The sequence below is a fragment of the Rattus norvegicus genome, chromosome 18, assembly GCF_021556685.1.
Source record: "Rattus norvegicus strain SHRSP/BbbUtx chromosome 18, alternate assembly SHRSP_T2T, whole genome shotgun sequence".
In the NCBI taxonomy this organism is placed as follows: domain Eukaryota; kingdom Metazoa; phylum Chordata; class Mammalia; order Rodentia; family Muridae; genus Rattus; species Rattus norvegicus.
Window position 1 is genome coordinate 57,192,238 of NC_141551.1, and position 12,781 is coordinate 57,205,018.

Genomic DNA, 12,781 nt, shown 5'->3' on the forward strand with positions numbered 1-12,781 from the left:
TTTCTAGTGGTCACTAGGATAGGGACAGAGGCCCTGGCAAGAGTCACCAAGGCTCCTTGCCCAAGGGTAAGCAACTGAGCTCAGAGTTGTCGGTTCCCCAAATGGTGGGTTGTGAGTTGCTCTTGGGGAAAATGTGAGCAAATCTGTGTGGTTATCCTGGTCCCAGGCTCTCCAGGGCAAGTGAATAAGAGACACCCATTGCTTGTAAGCAGTGCTCCCTTAAGGTACTCCAGAACTGTAGTGAAGCACCGAGACACTATCCTCAAGGCCACATATCCCCAGATCCACAACAGAGGGCCACCCCAAATAAAACAGCTCAGTGCCAGACCCCAGCTAGAGCCTAGTGTTAAATCTGACCTGCTTCAGACACAGCTTTCCCCTCTAGCCCGCCTCACTCCACTACTTGTAAGGTGGCAGATGTTAGCTGGCCCAACTCATCCCCTGCCCCCATAGACTGGCTAGTTCCTTCATTGTGTCTAGGGCCCTGAAGCTGTTCTGCCCCCTTTTTTGCTGGATAGTGGGGCCTCCTTCCCCAAAGAGACACAGAGCTACCCAGGAAAGGGGTGGTGGTGAGTAGTGGTTTGGGAGATGGGTGTCAGAGCCTTGGAGACTCTAACAGATTATCAACATCCCCTGGGGCTGAGGCGGGGATGTGTGGGTGAGTAGGAGGCCCAGTGCCTGGGCTATGCAGACAGGCTGTTTATATCCTGCTCCTTTCAGTCCCAGGCCTGAGCTAGTATTGACCGGGGACCATGCTTACGGGGTCCTGAGGCCTGTCCAGAAGATCAGGGACTTCTTGCTTGTTGGGAGATTCTAAGGCTTGGGAAGCCTGATCCTCCCCCACCCCCACCCCCCCTGTCTTGCTCACAGTGCCCCAGAGGCTTACTGCCTCTGGCAAAACGTATGGGGTGCCGCTCTTCCCTAGAGATTTTCCTTCTATTTGGGGTCTCTCTGGGAACTAGAAGGTTTTAGAAACTGAACTGACTAGAATTATCCCATGCTATCTGGTTGGATGGAGTTAAGAACAGTCTGTTCAAGCAAACAGAAGCTAGGCCATTCATGGTACACTTACAGACGCGGCACACACATAACCTCACTTTCATTACTCCCTCTTCCTTGATGGAAGTTGGGGTGCCTGCCCCAAGTAACCACAAATAGCTCAGCGGGCTGCATGCCTCTGATTGGAGTTCAGGTTGCTTTGGTTCAAAGTGTAAGTCTATACATCTGTCTTCCCAAAAACTGAAGAGCAAGAATACACCCATGAGGGATTGGGGATTTAGCTCAGTGGTAGAGCGCTTGCCTAGGAAGCGCAAGGCCCTGGGTTCGGTTCCCAGCTCCGAAAAAAAGAACCAAAAAAAAAAAAAAAAAAAAAAAAAAAAAAAAAAAAAAGAATACACCCATGAAAGTGCACAAGAAACAAATCGACAATAAAAACAGCCCAAAGGGACCAAACACCAAGTGCCTGTTACATCAAAGGTGGAATGTGTATCCTGAGAGAAGAATGTCCCGGAAGGTGGGGAGGTCACCAACAAAGACCCCACACTGGAAGAGCTGGCAAGGTGTCCCTGCCCATGGGGATGTCTCTGGGTAGTGAGTGCTAAGCAGACACAGAGCAAGCACACAGTCAATCTGCAGCCTAGAAACGTGCCTTGGTGTTTTCAGGGCTGGTCACTAGAGAACCGAGTCCAATTCACACTTGTTTGACGTCCGCCCTTCGGGGTGCAGATGCTAGTGTCTGGCTAGGGTCCTGCTGACATGGCTGTCCCTCCACACGTCTCGTTCACCCAGCCGCGTTCCCTTTTTTGAGAACTGGGAGCTTGTTGGCTGGGGCTATTCCCACCAACAGTGTTCCTGTCTCTGGAGCTTAAAATAGCCCCCTCTTGGCTGAGGCTCTGCAGTGAGCAGTGAGGTAGGCATTTGTGCAAATAAGGGCTTGTGAGAAGGGTTCCTACCCAGGAGGGCGGGGAAGGAGCGTGGCAGAAGAGGAGGGCCTCCTGGAGGGATGCGCTTAGGGGTTCATCCCTGCAAGAGTGCCCGTGAGTGTCCTCCTGCCTCCCTGAGCTAACTGGATCCCCTTGATCAAGAACCTACATCTCTGAGCCTCCTGGCCTGGCTGAGGTCCTGGGGTGGACACTCTGAATAGAAAAGCCTTTGTAGGGGCTGGGGATTTAGCTCAGTGGTAGAGCGCTTACCTAGGAAGCGCAAGGCCCTGAGTTCGGTCCCCAGCTCCGAAAAAAAAGAACCAAAAAAAAAAAAAAAAAGCCTTTGTATTCTTCCGCCTGTATAGCCTCACTCCTGACTCGTTCAATAATGCCAAATTTCTACTTAGGAATGCCCCAAAAGCATCCCGGAAAGCCCAAGCTAAAACTCATTTTCCTAATAGCAATGAGTCGGACACTCACTTTAGCCCAGGCATTGCGCAGAGTGCTTTGATGTGCATCCTCATTAGATCCTTACCGCAATTCATTGAAAATCAAGCGGTTGCCATTTTGAGACAGCCTAGGCTGGCCTCAAACTTACTTTGTAGCCGGGGACGACCTGAAAGTTCTAATTCTCCTGCTTTTGCCTTCTGAATGCTGGGATTAGAGGGGGTGAGCCACCCACCTAGTTTATGCAATGCCAGAAATTGAACCCAGGGCTTTGTGCAAGCTGGGCAAATACTCTTCTCTACCAAGCGAGCGGCATTCCCATGCACAAGCTAGCATCTCTATCGAACAGAAGAAACACAGGCTCGGCTTAGGCAGTTTCTTTCCCAAGGTCACACAGCTATGATGAAGAAGATGGGACCAAGATTAAAGTCCATCAACCTGAGTAGTGCTAACTCCCCTGGAGGATGTACCTGTTCCTCTGGATCCCCACAGCTCTGATCGCTCACCCTGAGTTCCAGCATCTCCAGCCCTTGTTAAAACTGGTTCGGTCAAATGTCTCACATTGTGCTTTCTCTGTATCTGAAATGTTATAGCTAAACTGCCCCTGAGCTTGGGAGCTCTCAGGTCTCTAAAGGACTGGAGTTCCTGCCATGAGCTCCTAACCTTGCCTCATCTGGCTTGTTTGAGACTGGAAGGTGAAGCTGAGGTGTTACAGGTCCTCTTTGAGAGCAGCCCCACTCCACCGGGGGGGGGGGGGGCGGGCAGCTGTCTTGCACCTGGACCACAGAAGGAGACAACGGGGTAGAATGGACTTGCTTTGTGTCTTCTGTGACTTTGCAGAAGTGGTTAAATAGAAGTTCCAAGCCTCAGCGTCCTCAGTTATCAATAGAGAGCAAAGTAGGACTGAACTCCAGATGTGTTGGGATTGTTCCAAATGAAACAACATACTTGAAGGAGCTAGCCCCTGCCAGGCACCCAGGAGGTGTGCCTCATCAATAACTTCTTATTTCTCATTATTTTCTTCCCTCTATTCCCCTCTCCTAATCATGTGTGTATTTGCATGTATGTGTGCACATGTGTTCTCCTATGTGTAGGTGGAGGCACACCTCAGATGCGATCCCTCAGGAACCAGTCATCTTTGTTTTGTTTTTCCAGACAGAGTTACTCTGTGTAGCCCTGACTGTCCTGGAGCTCATTATGTAGACCAGGCTGGCCTTGAACTCAAGAGATCTGCCTGCCTCTGCCTCCCGAGTGCCGGGAGTAAAGGAGTGTGCCACCATGCCTGGCTTCTATCTTGTGTTTTGAGACAGGGTCTCTCATTGGTTAAGGGCTTGCCAGGAAGGCTAGGCTGGCCAGCAAGCTCTAGGGATGTGCCAGTTTCTGCCTCGCCAGCACGGGGAGTACAACGCAGACCAGAGCTCCTGGTTTTTCTACTTAGAATCTGGGATTGAACCAAAGCCCTTATGCTTACGTGGCAGGCCTTTTTATCAAGTGAGCTATCTTCCAGCTCCATAGTTGCTATTTTCTGAGAATATAGTAACCAGGTTTCAAATACTAAAGGCCTAGTATACAGTAGGTGCTCAAAGGGAAGGGTGTACTTAGGGTCAACACATAGCAACTCTCAGCAACTGTCCTTCACAGGCTGGGCTGGCTATCCCTGCTCTGATGTGGAAGACATCCTTAGTATTGCTTCTCAGCAGAAGTGCTACTGGGAAGCCAGGGGCAGCAAGCACAGGCCTTGTCCACCCGCTTGGAGAGCCTGCTTAGCCTCAGACCCAGAAGGAATGAGCCGCGGCATTCTTCAGGGCCGTCTGGCTTTCTGATGGTGCCATCTTGTGGTCAGCATGATGAGGCTCTCAACGCGTCTGCAGTGAACCTTCCTGCCTCACACCTACTTCGGCCGTGGATCCAAACATCTGCTGTGTCTTTCTCCACACGTGCTCCTAACCCTTATCCATAAAGACTCAAGGACCCTGGTCCTCATACACAAGGCAAGAATAGCCTCCAAGTCCTGCTTTCTTCTCCTTCCTCTGGGGCCCGGCACCCGACCTCTCAAAGACTCCACAGGTTCACATACCAGACATCACTATGGGTAGACGACCCTTCTGTGGTGTGTCAAAGCCAAGGCTGGAGGAGGAGGCTTCTGTCTGATCCAAGACAGCCCGGGAATGGGGAAACTAGTGATGGTTCCTCTGTTGTCCCTGGGGTCCATTGTGAGGAATCTGAGCTCTTGGGGATGATCTAGCTCCCCCGCCCACTATAGACTAGCAAGGATGCTCAGCTCGGCCCAAGCCTGTCTGTCAGTTTAAGCATTGAGGGAAGCGCAGTGGATAGAAGCAGGAGCTAGTTCTCCTTCTTGTTTCAGCACAAGTGCTGTGTGACCCCGGCAAGCCCTTGTGAACCCGGGATGGCCCACCTACCCTGAGTTTTATCCCTGGCTGGGGAGTGGTAAGGACCTCTGATAACTTCTAGACTGGGTTTGTATTAAAATGGAAGTTTTCCTATGTCAAAATCTCTGGATTAAAACACTAGAAATCTGGCTGGAGAGATGGCTCAGTGGTTAGAGCACTGACTGCGCTTCCAGAGGTCCTGAGTTCAAATCCCAGCAACCACATGGTGGCTCACAACCATCTGTAGTGAGATCTGATGCCCTCTTCTGGTGTGTCTGAAGACAGCTACAGTGTACTCATTTAGAATAAATAAATAGATCTTTTAAAACACTAGAGATCAATCAACACCCTTCTTCTCTTCCTGTTATGCCCAAGACTGGGTCTCTTGTATCCCAGACTGGCCTTGAATTTGACATGTAGAGGAAGAGCTCCCCAAACTCCTGATACTTTTGCCTCCATTTTCCAAGCGATGCAGTCACAGGCTGTACTGCTGGTCTCTGTTATTTTGTAATCTCCACTAGCACCACCCTGTGTCTGGACACTGGGCAGCTTCTCTTCATCCTCATGAATCAGAAGGAAAACTGCATGCACTAGCAAGTAAGAGGAATGGATATTTATGGGGTCCTGAAAGGCAGAGGAACCTCTATATTCTAATATATACCTTTCAATCGCCTTCCCTGTCTACAGACCCCCAGCGTAGCAGCAGAAGAAAGCAAAGAACTAGTCATGCTGCCTTCATTCACTCCTTAGCCAGGGCCTTTCATTGTTTAAAGAGGGGCTGGGACAGCCGGAGCTGGGGGGGGTGGGGGCTTGTTGCCCAAGGAGGTATTTTCAGAGTCTCCCGCCCTCCAGACTTTCCAAGGACAAAACAGAACCCTGTCTAGTATTTGACCAAATATGGTGGTATCTCTTGAGGAGCTCGTGCCCCAGCCAGCTCCTCAGTTATGCCGTGGAAACCTGCCCCACACAGATTAATCTTGTGACATTCAGGAGCCTCTCACCCCCACCCCCCACCCCCATCTCCAGTTCTTGTAAATGGCCAAGACTGGCCCTCAGCAAGACGAGGCTAAGGAACTTGTCCGCTCTAACCCCCTTTGCCCTCACCGCCATTCCTGCCTCCCAGAAAATGTTATCTGTCGCTTGCTCACATTCGGTTGGCTGTTCATACAAAGTGACTGACCTTAGCCGCAGAGGATGGTCAGGTTGCCTTTGGAGGCCCCATGAGCCCTGGGGTCATGAAGCTGTGGCCCGCTCTGAGAAGGCTGCACGCAACACCTCAGCCAGAAGGATGGGTTTGAGGGGTACATGGGAGAGGCACTAAGACACATAAGCTCTAATGCTAAGACATCTGTTGTTTATAATAAAAAATAATAATAATTATCACAGCATCGTTTTATAATAAACAGTGAAGTGTTTGTTGAATGCCTTCTTTGTGCCAAGCATTGTCTTCTCTGACACAGCTTAGTTATTTATTCTTTGAAGTAACATCCAGAGATGTGGGAACAGACTTAGCCTTTAAGTAGGAGTCTGCGGGGGCCCACTCTTCCCAGGGTGTAACACCCATTATACAGATAATATAACTGAGGCTGAGAGAAAGAAGGCCGTAAGTAGTAAGTCACGCAGGGGATGGAGATCTCTCATGGAAGGTGGGCAAGTGTTACTCCAGCAAGGCTATAACAGTTGGCTGTGAAGGTTTTAGGCATCTGCACCTTAGCCTGGGTGGAGCACACCAACAGAAACATGTCCATAGAGGGCTAGAACTGTGCAGAAAATATCCCAACACAAACAGTGTGGGATGGCATGTTGAGTTCTGGATAGGAACCAGGCCCAAAGTCCAACCTTGACACTGCTGATTCACTGTGGAATACTGGGGAAATCTCCTTCTCGTTCAGGTCTCAGTTTCCCTGCTTGTGACCAACAGGGTGGGCAGCCAAGCTCACCTGAGGCTGGTTGGAGTGGCTGGGGTTGTTTCTCTGGGAGATAGTGCTCCCTGGCTCTGGGCCAACCTAGTCTCAATACATTTTTCTCTCCCGACCAACCAGCAGCCCATCCCTCCTCCACCCTCACCCCCTTGCCATCCCCAAGGCAAACGAAGCTGATTGTCTCAGCTGGCGCTGTGGGTGCTGGCTGGTCAGCCAGCCGCAGGCCACAGGCAGAGGTGCCATCAGCCAGGGCCCCACCAGACACACAGGGCATTGTCCTTTTGGTCAACAGCCCCTGGGCACCTCAGCCTGGCTCCTGGCCGGCCCCCACACCCCTCACCGCCTGCCACTGTGCTAAGGCACAGCCAGCTGGGGGCCCAAGGCTCCCAGCTGACAGTGAGCCCACCCACCCACACCCCCCAGCAGCCCCCTGTGGAGCTATAATTGCCTCGGTCCATCCTGTTGCTGCCATTCTCTCTCTACGGCATCTGGGGTTCCTGGCCGGTGGCAGCTGCAGGCTGACTTAATGGGATGGACTGGCCACACAGCCTGGTACGTGGTGCTCCCCTACCCCACCTCCACCTTCTCTGTGAATGTTTCTTTCCCATTGATTACCGGCTGCCTGTGTTTGGCTTGGAATCTGCAGGGACCAGCTCTGTCCTCTCCTCCAGGTCCCGAGAGAAACAGAGCTTGGTCTTAGCCTGCAGTCATGGCCCAAGGCTGGGACTCCAGTTCTGGACCCAGCCTGGCCACACTGAACCCCTTTCAGACAGAAGCAACTGGGGAGATCCAGACAGACTCAGGGAGGGACTAGGGTTTTTCCAGGCCTGGCTTCTGGAGTCTGGGCAGAACGCATGATCTTTAGGCAAGTCCTTCTGTCTTTGTTGCCCATCTGGAAATTGAGGGAGAGGCTGTCGAGTCTGGTCTGTGCTTCCCCTGCAAGGTGAGTTGAGCAGTGTGTGGGAAGCTTCACTGAGAAAGCCTGGAATGACGGAAGTATTTCTGCAGCAGAATGTAGGACCAAAAGGAAGAATTTAGCAAACTGATTCACTGCGGCGGCGTTTACGCCAGCAAGTAGCTCTGCCAAGAGGGGCTATGCTGAAACTTGTTTCCAAGGATCAAAGCTTGCTGGGTAGCCTGGATAAGAAACCAGGCCCAGTCCTTGTGGACTGAGAGGTCGGGGAAAGCATTGAGTCTGGTAAGAGGAGGAGGAGGAGAAGGAGGAGGAGGAGGAGGAGGAGGAGGAGGAGGAGAAGGAGGAGGAGGAGGAGGAGGTAGTGAGTGAATGATCTGGAAATGGAGTCTCAGAGGAACCTCGCGCCAGCTCCATGCGGTGTTCCTTCTTCTCGCCCACTCTTGTTTCAACTCATTTCCTTTCTGCAAAGCCTGTAAGCAGCTCCAAAACTCCTCTCACTCTTCCACATCCCTGGAAGAGTTTAGGCTTCCTCTGCTCGTGAGCCCTCCGTCTTATTCCATTGCATGAGCCTGTAGAAAAGCTGGGCCCAGCCACCTTGCTGACCCAAGCCAAGTGCGAGCCCCAGCCCCAGCCTCCAGCCCCTGTCCCGACTTGTCATTCCGGAACGCCCCTCCACCCCCACTCGTCGTTCCTGCTACTTTTCCGTCCCGCCCCCACAGTTATCACAGCTGAGTTTCAGGGCAGGCTCGGTGGTGCAATCTATTCGCTCTGCTGGTATTCCAGAATGTCGTGACACCATGCAGATACTGACACGAGGGATAAAATTGTATGGAGAGGAGCTCAGTGCTCTCAGGGAGTCAGTGCCTTGGGGGTGGGGCTCAGGGAAGCTAAGAGGATATCAAAGAACCGCAGGTCCAAGTACAATCGCAGATGCATAAGGGGCACTCGGGTCAGGACAACTCCAAGGTGCTGAGGCAGTGAACTTGAGCCCACAGCTGTCCAAGGTGTTAGAAGGTAAACGGAAAAGGTAGAACTCTGATGGCAGAGGCCTGTGCAAAACCCCTCCTGCAGCTGCAAGAAACATGCTGAGCACAGACACAAAGGAGTCGAGAGGGTTGGGGGGAACAGGAGACCCCTGAGTGCCTCAGGACCGATGCCGGCCTTGGTGTGGTGAGATGACTAGAAGTCAGATAAGTTTGCGAAAGCCAGTTAGTAGGCAGTGGAACGGTCCTGGCAAGCAACTATGGTCTACAGATTGAGTGAGTAGGGTGCATAGGGGGATTTTCAAGAGACACCCTATTTTAAGGACTTCAAGATAGCTGTGGGTGTGTGGGTGTTATCAGTGCCCAACACAAAGCGGGTGTCCATACTCGGGGTGGCCCATGCAGAGGCCTCTCTCTGTGACCTAGCTTTGGCCTAGAGAGACTTGGCTCTGGCCTTTGACCAGTAGGCTTCTCCCCCAGCTCTTCCTTCTTGCCATCTCCATCTTCTTGGTGCCAAGCCAGCCCCGGAACACCAAAGGCAAAAGGAAGGGGCAAGGGAGGCCTGGCCCCTTGGCCCCTGGGCCTCACCAGGTGCCGCTGGACCTGGTGTCTCGAGTAAAGCCCTACGCCCGAATGGAAGAGTACGAGAGGAACCTTGGCGAGATGGTGGCCCAGCTGAGGAACAGCTCTGAGCCAGCCAAGAAGAAGTGTGAAGTCAACTTGCAGCTGTGGTTATCCAACAAGAGAAGCCTGTCTCCCTGGGGCTACAGGTAGGTCAGCTGGGCACAGCAGGCCACCTTTCCCACTGTCCCAGACACTGCGTTCAACACCTTGGATGTGGACGAGTTTTAACCCCACATCTGCCTCTTACCAACTGTAAGGCTTTTGGTCAGTTGATTAGTTTTGCTGGGCCTCAGTTTCCCCAGCTGTCAGTGGAAGTAAAGGCCGTATGGACTCTGTAAGCTATTATAAACAGGCAGCCACATATAACACTGTCTTTATTATCCTCCAGGGGTGCTTCTAAGGTATTTTGTCCAGCATGCTTACTGGTGAGGCTTACATATTTCATGCCACATGGGTGCCTTCTTAATGTCTGCCTCAGAAACGCCTCAGTGTTCCTGCGTTCACCCAGTCAAACTCCCTAGGACTGATGCCCAGATCACAGTGTTTTACTTGTCTTGCCTGCTTACGGTGGACAGTCCCTGCTTTGATTTGGGAATGTCTCTGCCTCTCTGGGCTGCAGAAGCAATGTCTGTGTGTCCGTCATCACCTTTTAGGTCGGCATGCAAAAGGAGTCCAAGATACATGAATTAAATGGAATAAAGAAATGGCTAGTTCACTTACAAACACAGTCCAGGGCTCTCCCAGCTATGCTAAGACTCTGGACTAGCACTGTTGGCCAGCACTGTTGGCCAGCACGTTCTTTAATAAAGTCCACTGTGGTAGCCATGTGACTACTGAACCACGTGGCTAATGAGACTAAAGGACTAGCATAGATTGAAATTTAAGCTGGCGTATGTAGCTGGTGGCTCCTGTGCTGAGAGGTATAGCCCTGGAATGGGGCAACAGAGTCAATAATGATTCTTCAGGCCACAGCGTGTTCCTACTTTGGCCGTGCCCATGTGTCAGTCAGGGAGATTGTAAAACTGTAGGCTCATTCAGGAGGTTTCCATTCATTTCCAAGAAGCTCCCAAGCAAATCGAGGTGACTGAGGCCGTACGTTCCTAGGTTTAATTCTCTTACCTCTCACTCCTGTTTAACTGTGGAGGAAGTCGCGACAGAGAAGCAAAGTGAATCTGGAACAATCCCCAGAAGGCTCTGTTCCTTTTGCTCCCCCATGAATGCCTAAAGTTCAGGACAGATATACTTATAACAAGGGATGTGTATAAAAATACAACCCCCAGAATTCACAGAGTGGAAGGAGAGAACTGACTCCCAAAAGTTGTCCTCCAGCTCCTTGCAAGGTCTCCCCTGACTCAAACAAACCAACAACAGTTTGTTGAGCTGAGCCTGGTATAATTCCATCACTGGCAAGGCGGAGGCAAGAGGATTGCAAGCAGGTCAGCAAAACAAGACCAGCCCCAAAACAGGAAAGGACAGGGGAAAAAAGGACAGAAACAAAAGACAGAAAGAAAGAAACAAAAGTCCAAACCAAACCACAACACTCCAAAACTTGTCAAATCTCTGAGGCTCAGTAACACAATAGAACATAGGCTTAGATTCTCTTGCAATGAATATTCTACACCCATGTGTGATCATTTTATCTCTGTAGATTAATTCCCCACAATATTAAAATAGGGTAGAGAAGGAAGAGGGATGACTTTCTTTTCCTCCCATAGTCCCCATGGTATCTTTCTGGCTGAAAGGAGGAACCTAGTTTTACAGACCCTGACTACCAGCGACTAGCTTCCAGATTTGAGTCTCCTCTTTGAGAAGGAGGAGTTCAATACAACACACCCTGGCCGCTAGCCCTAACCCTAACCCTAACTGTGCAGACCCCTTGCGGGTGCCCTTCGTTGTTCTTCCTGGCGCTCACCCTGCCCTCTCTTGCCCACCCACTCCCTGCAGCATCAACCACGACCCCAGCCGCATCCCGGAGGACTTGCCTGAGGCGCGGTGCCTATGTTTGGGTTGCGTGAACCCCTTCACCATGCAGGAGGACCGTAGCATGGTGAGCGTGCCAGTGTTCAGCCAGGTGCCAGTGCGCCGCCGCCTCTGTCCGCAACCTCCTCGGCCCGGGCCCTGCCGCCAGCGTGTTGTCATGGAGACCATCGCTGTGGGTTGCACCTGCATCTTCTGAGCCACCAACCCTCAACCAGGTGGCTACTGCAACGATCCTCCCTCCCTGCACCCACTGTGACCCTCAAGGCTGATAAACAGTAAACGTTGTTCTTTGTAAAGGAAGGCATTGGGCTTGCTCCTTATGACTAGGAAGCTAGCACAATTTAGCTAGACAGATTCCAGATCAGCGTGAGTGAGCTTTTTCCCGGACTCGGCTCTCCAACAGTGAACCAGGCTATTAGAAAACGCTGGTCTGAGGGTGTAGCTCAGTTGATAAGAGTATCTGCCCAGCACAAATGAAGCCCTGAGTTCCATGTCTAGCACCATATAAACCCAATGGGGGTGGTCCACACCCGTAAACTCTGTGCTCTGGACGCGGGTAGGTCAGGAAACGCAAGGCCATCCTTGGCTACGGGTACAGCCTTGGATTCATGAGACTCTCAGGCAAACAAACACTGCTCTTATTTTTCTCATTTAAGATCGTGGTGGGCTTGCTTTGGGCTCCTAAGTCTGTGTAGCAGTGGTGTGATTGAAGCCTGGTTGTCTTAAGCCAATATGCTAGCCAACTAACTCAAAGTTACTAGGACCTTTAAGTTAGCAATTACTCTTGAGAAGAGACTGGCTCCAGGCTCTGCAGTGACAAGCTAGGGCTCAGCCTCTCTGGGTTTGATGGAGCCGACCCCTGTCACAGACTGGTTGTCCTCCGCCCCAGAATTCTTTGCAGAACAGATCTAACCTCCCCCAAAGGACCTCTGCTTGCCAAAAAGGCATGAAAATATTTACAGTCACACACACACACACACACACACACACACACACACACACACACACACAATGAATGAATGTTTTATATATAAGAGCATTATATATAATAGGGTTAATACATATTATTATATAATATATATCCCAGAAGGGGAACTCTGGCTTCTTTTAAACATGCAAGAGTTGTAAGGCAAACTGGATATTTTTTTTTTTTGTTGTTTTTTTTTTTTTAAATCCAGCCACTAGTTTGCAGTGCTGGATATTATGTATCCGTGATCCTCAAAATGTCAGCGTGAGTCAGTCACCTGGGAAGCTCGTTCAGCCAGATGCTGGCCCAGGACTCCGAGTGCTGACTTAGTTGGGGCTTGCTATCTTTTCGCTTTGAGTACAGTGACTTCTTTTCATTTCTACCACTGTGGGTCTTGGCTGTTCCTTATGCTGCCATCTGTGACCTAACTCTGAGAAGCACTGGGCCACAAGCAAGACATTCTACTGACCAGGACGCGCAGTATGGAAAGTTATCCTAAGCCCCTACAGGGTTTTGCCCCCTGATGTTATCTCTTTCCCCTTGAAATTGAATCTTGCCCCCTGGGCCTTCTAACCCCACAGCAAATCCCCAATCAGCTGTCCTGGGCTCTAAAAATACCCTGCCTCCCCC

General features: G+C 51.1%; 1 protein-coding gene across 4 annotated transcripts; it reads left to right on the top strand.

Annotated features, from left to right (window-relative positions):
- Positions 1-7,128: 7,128 nt before the first annotated feature.
- Il17b (interleukin 17B) lies at positions 7,129-11,484 on the top strand. Of its 4 annotated transcripts, none has more exons than XM_087592018.1 (3): positions 7,129-7,624; positions 9,061-9,350; positions 11,149-11,484. In XM_087592018.1, the coding sequence occupies exons 2-3, from the start codon at positions 9,214-9,216 to the stop codon at positions 11,378-11,380; spliced, it is 369 nt and encodes a 122-aa protein (XP_087448144.1). In that variant the 5' UTR covers positions 7,129-7,624; positions 9,061-9,213; the 3' UTR covers positions 11,381-11,484.
- Positions 11,485-12,781: the final 1,297 nt, after the last annotated feature.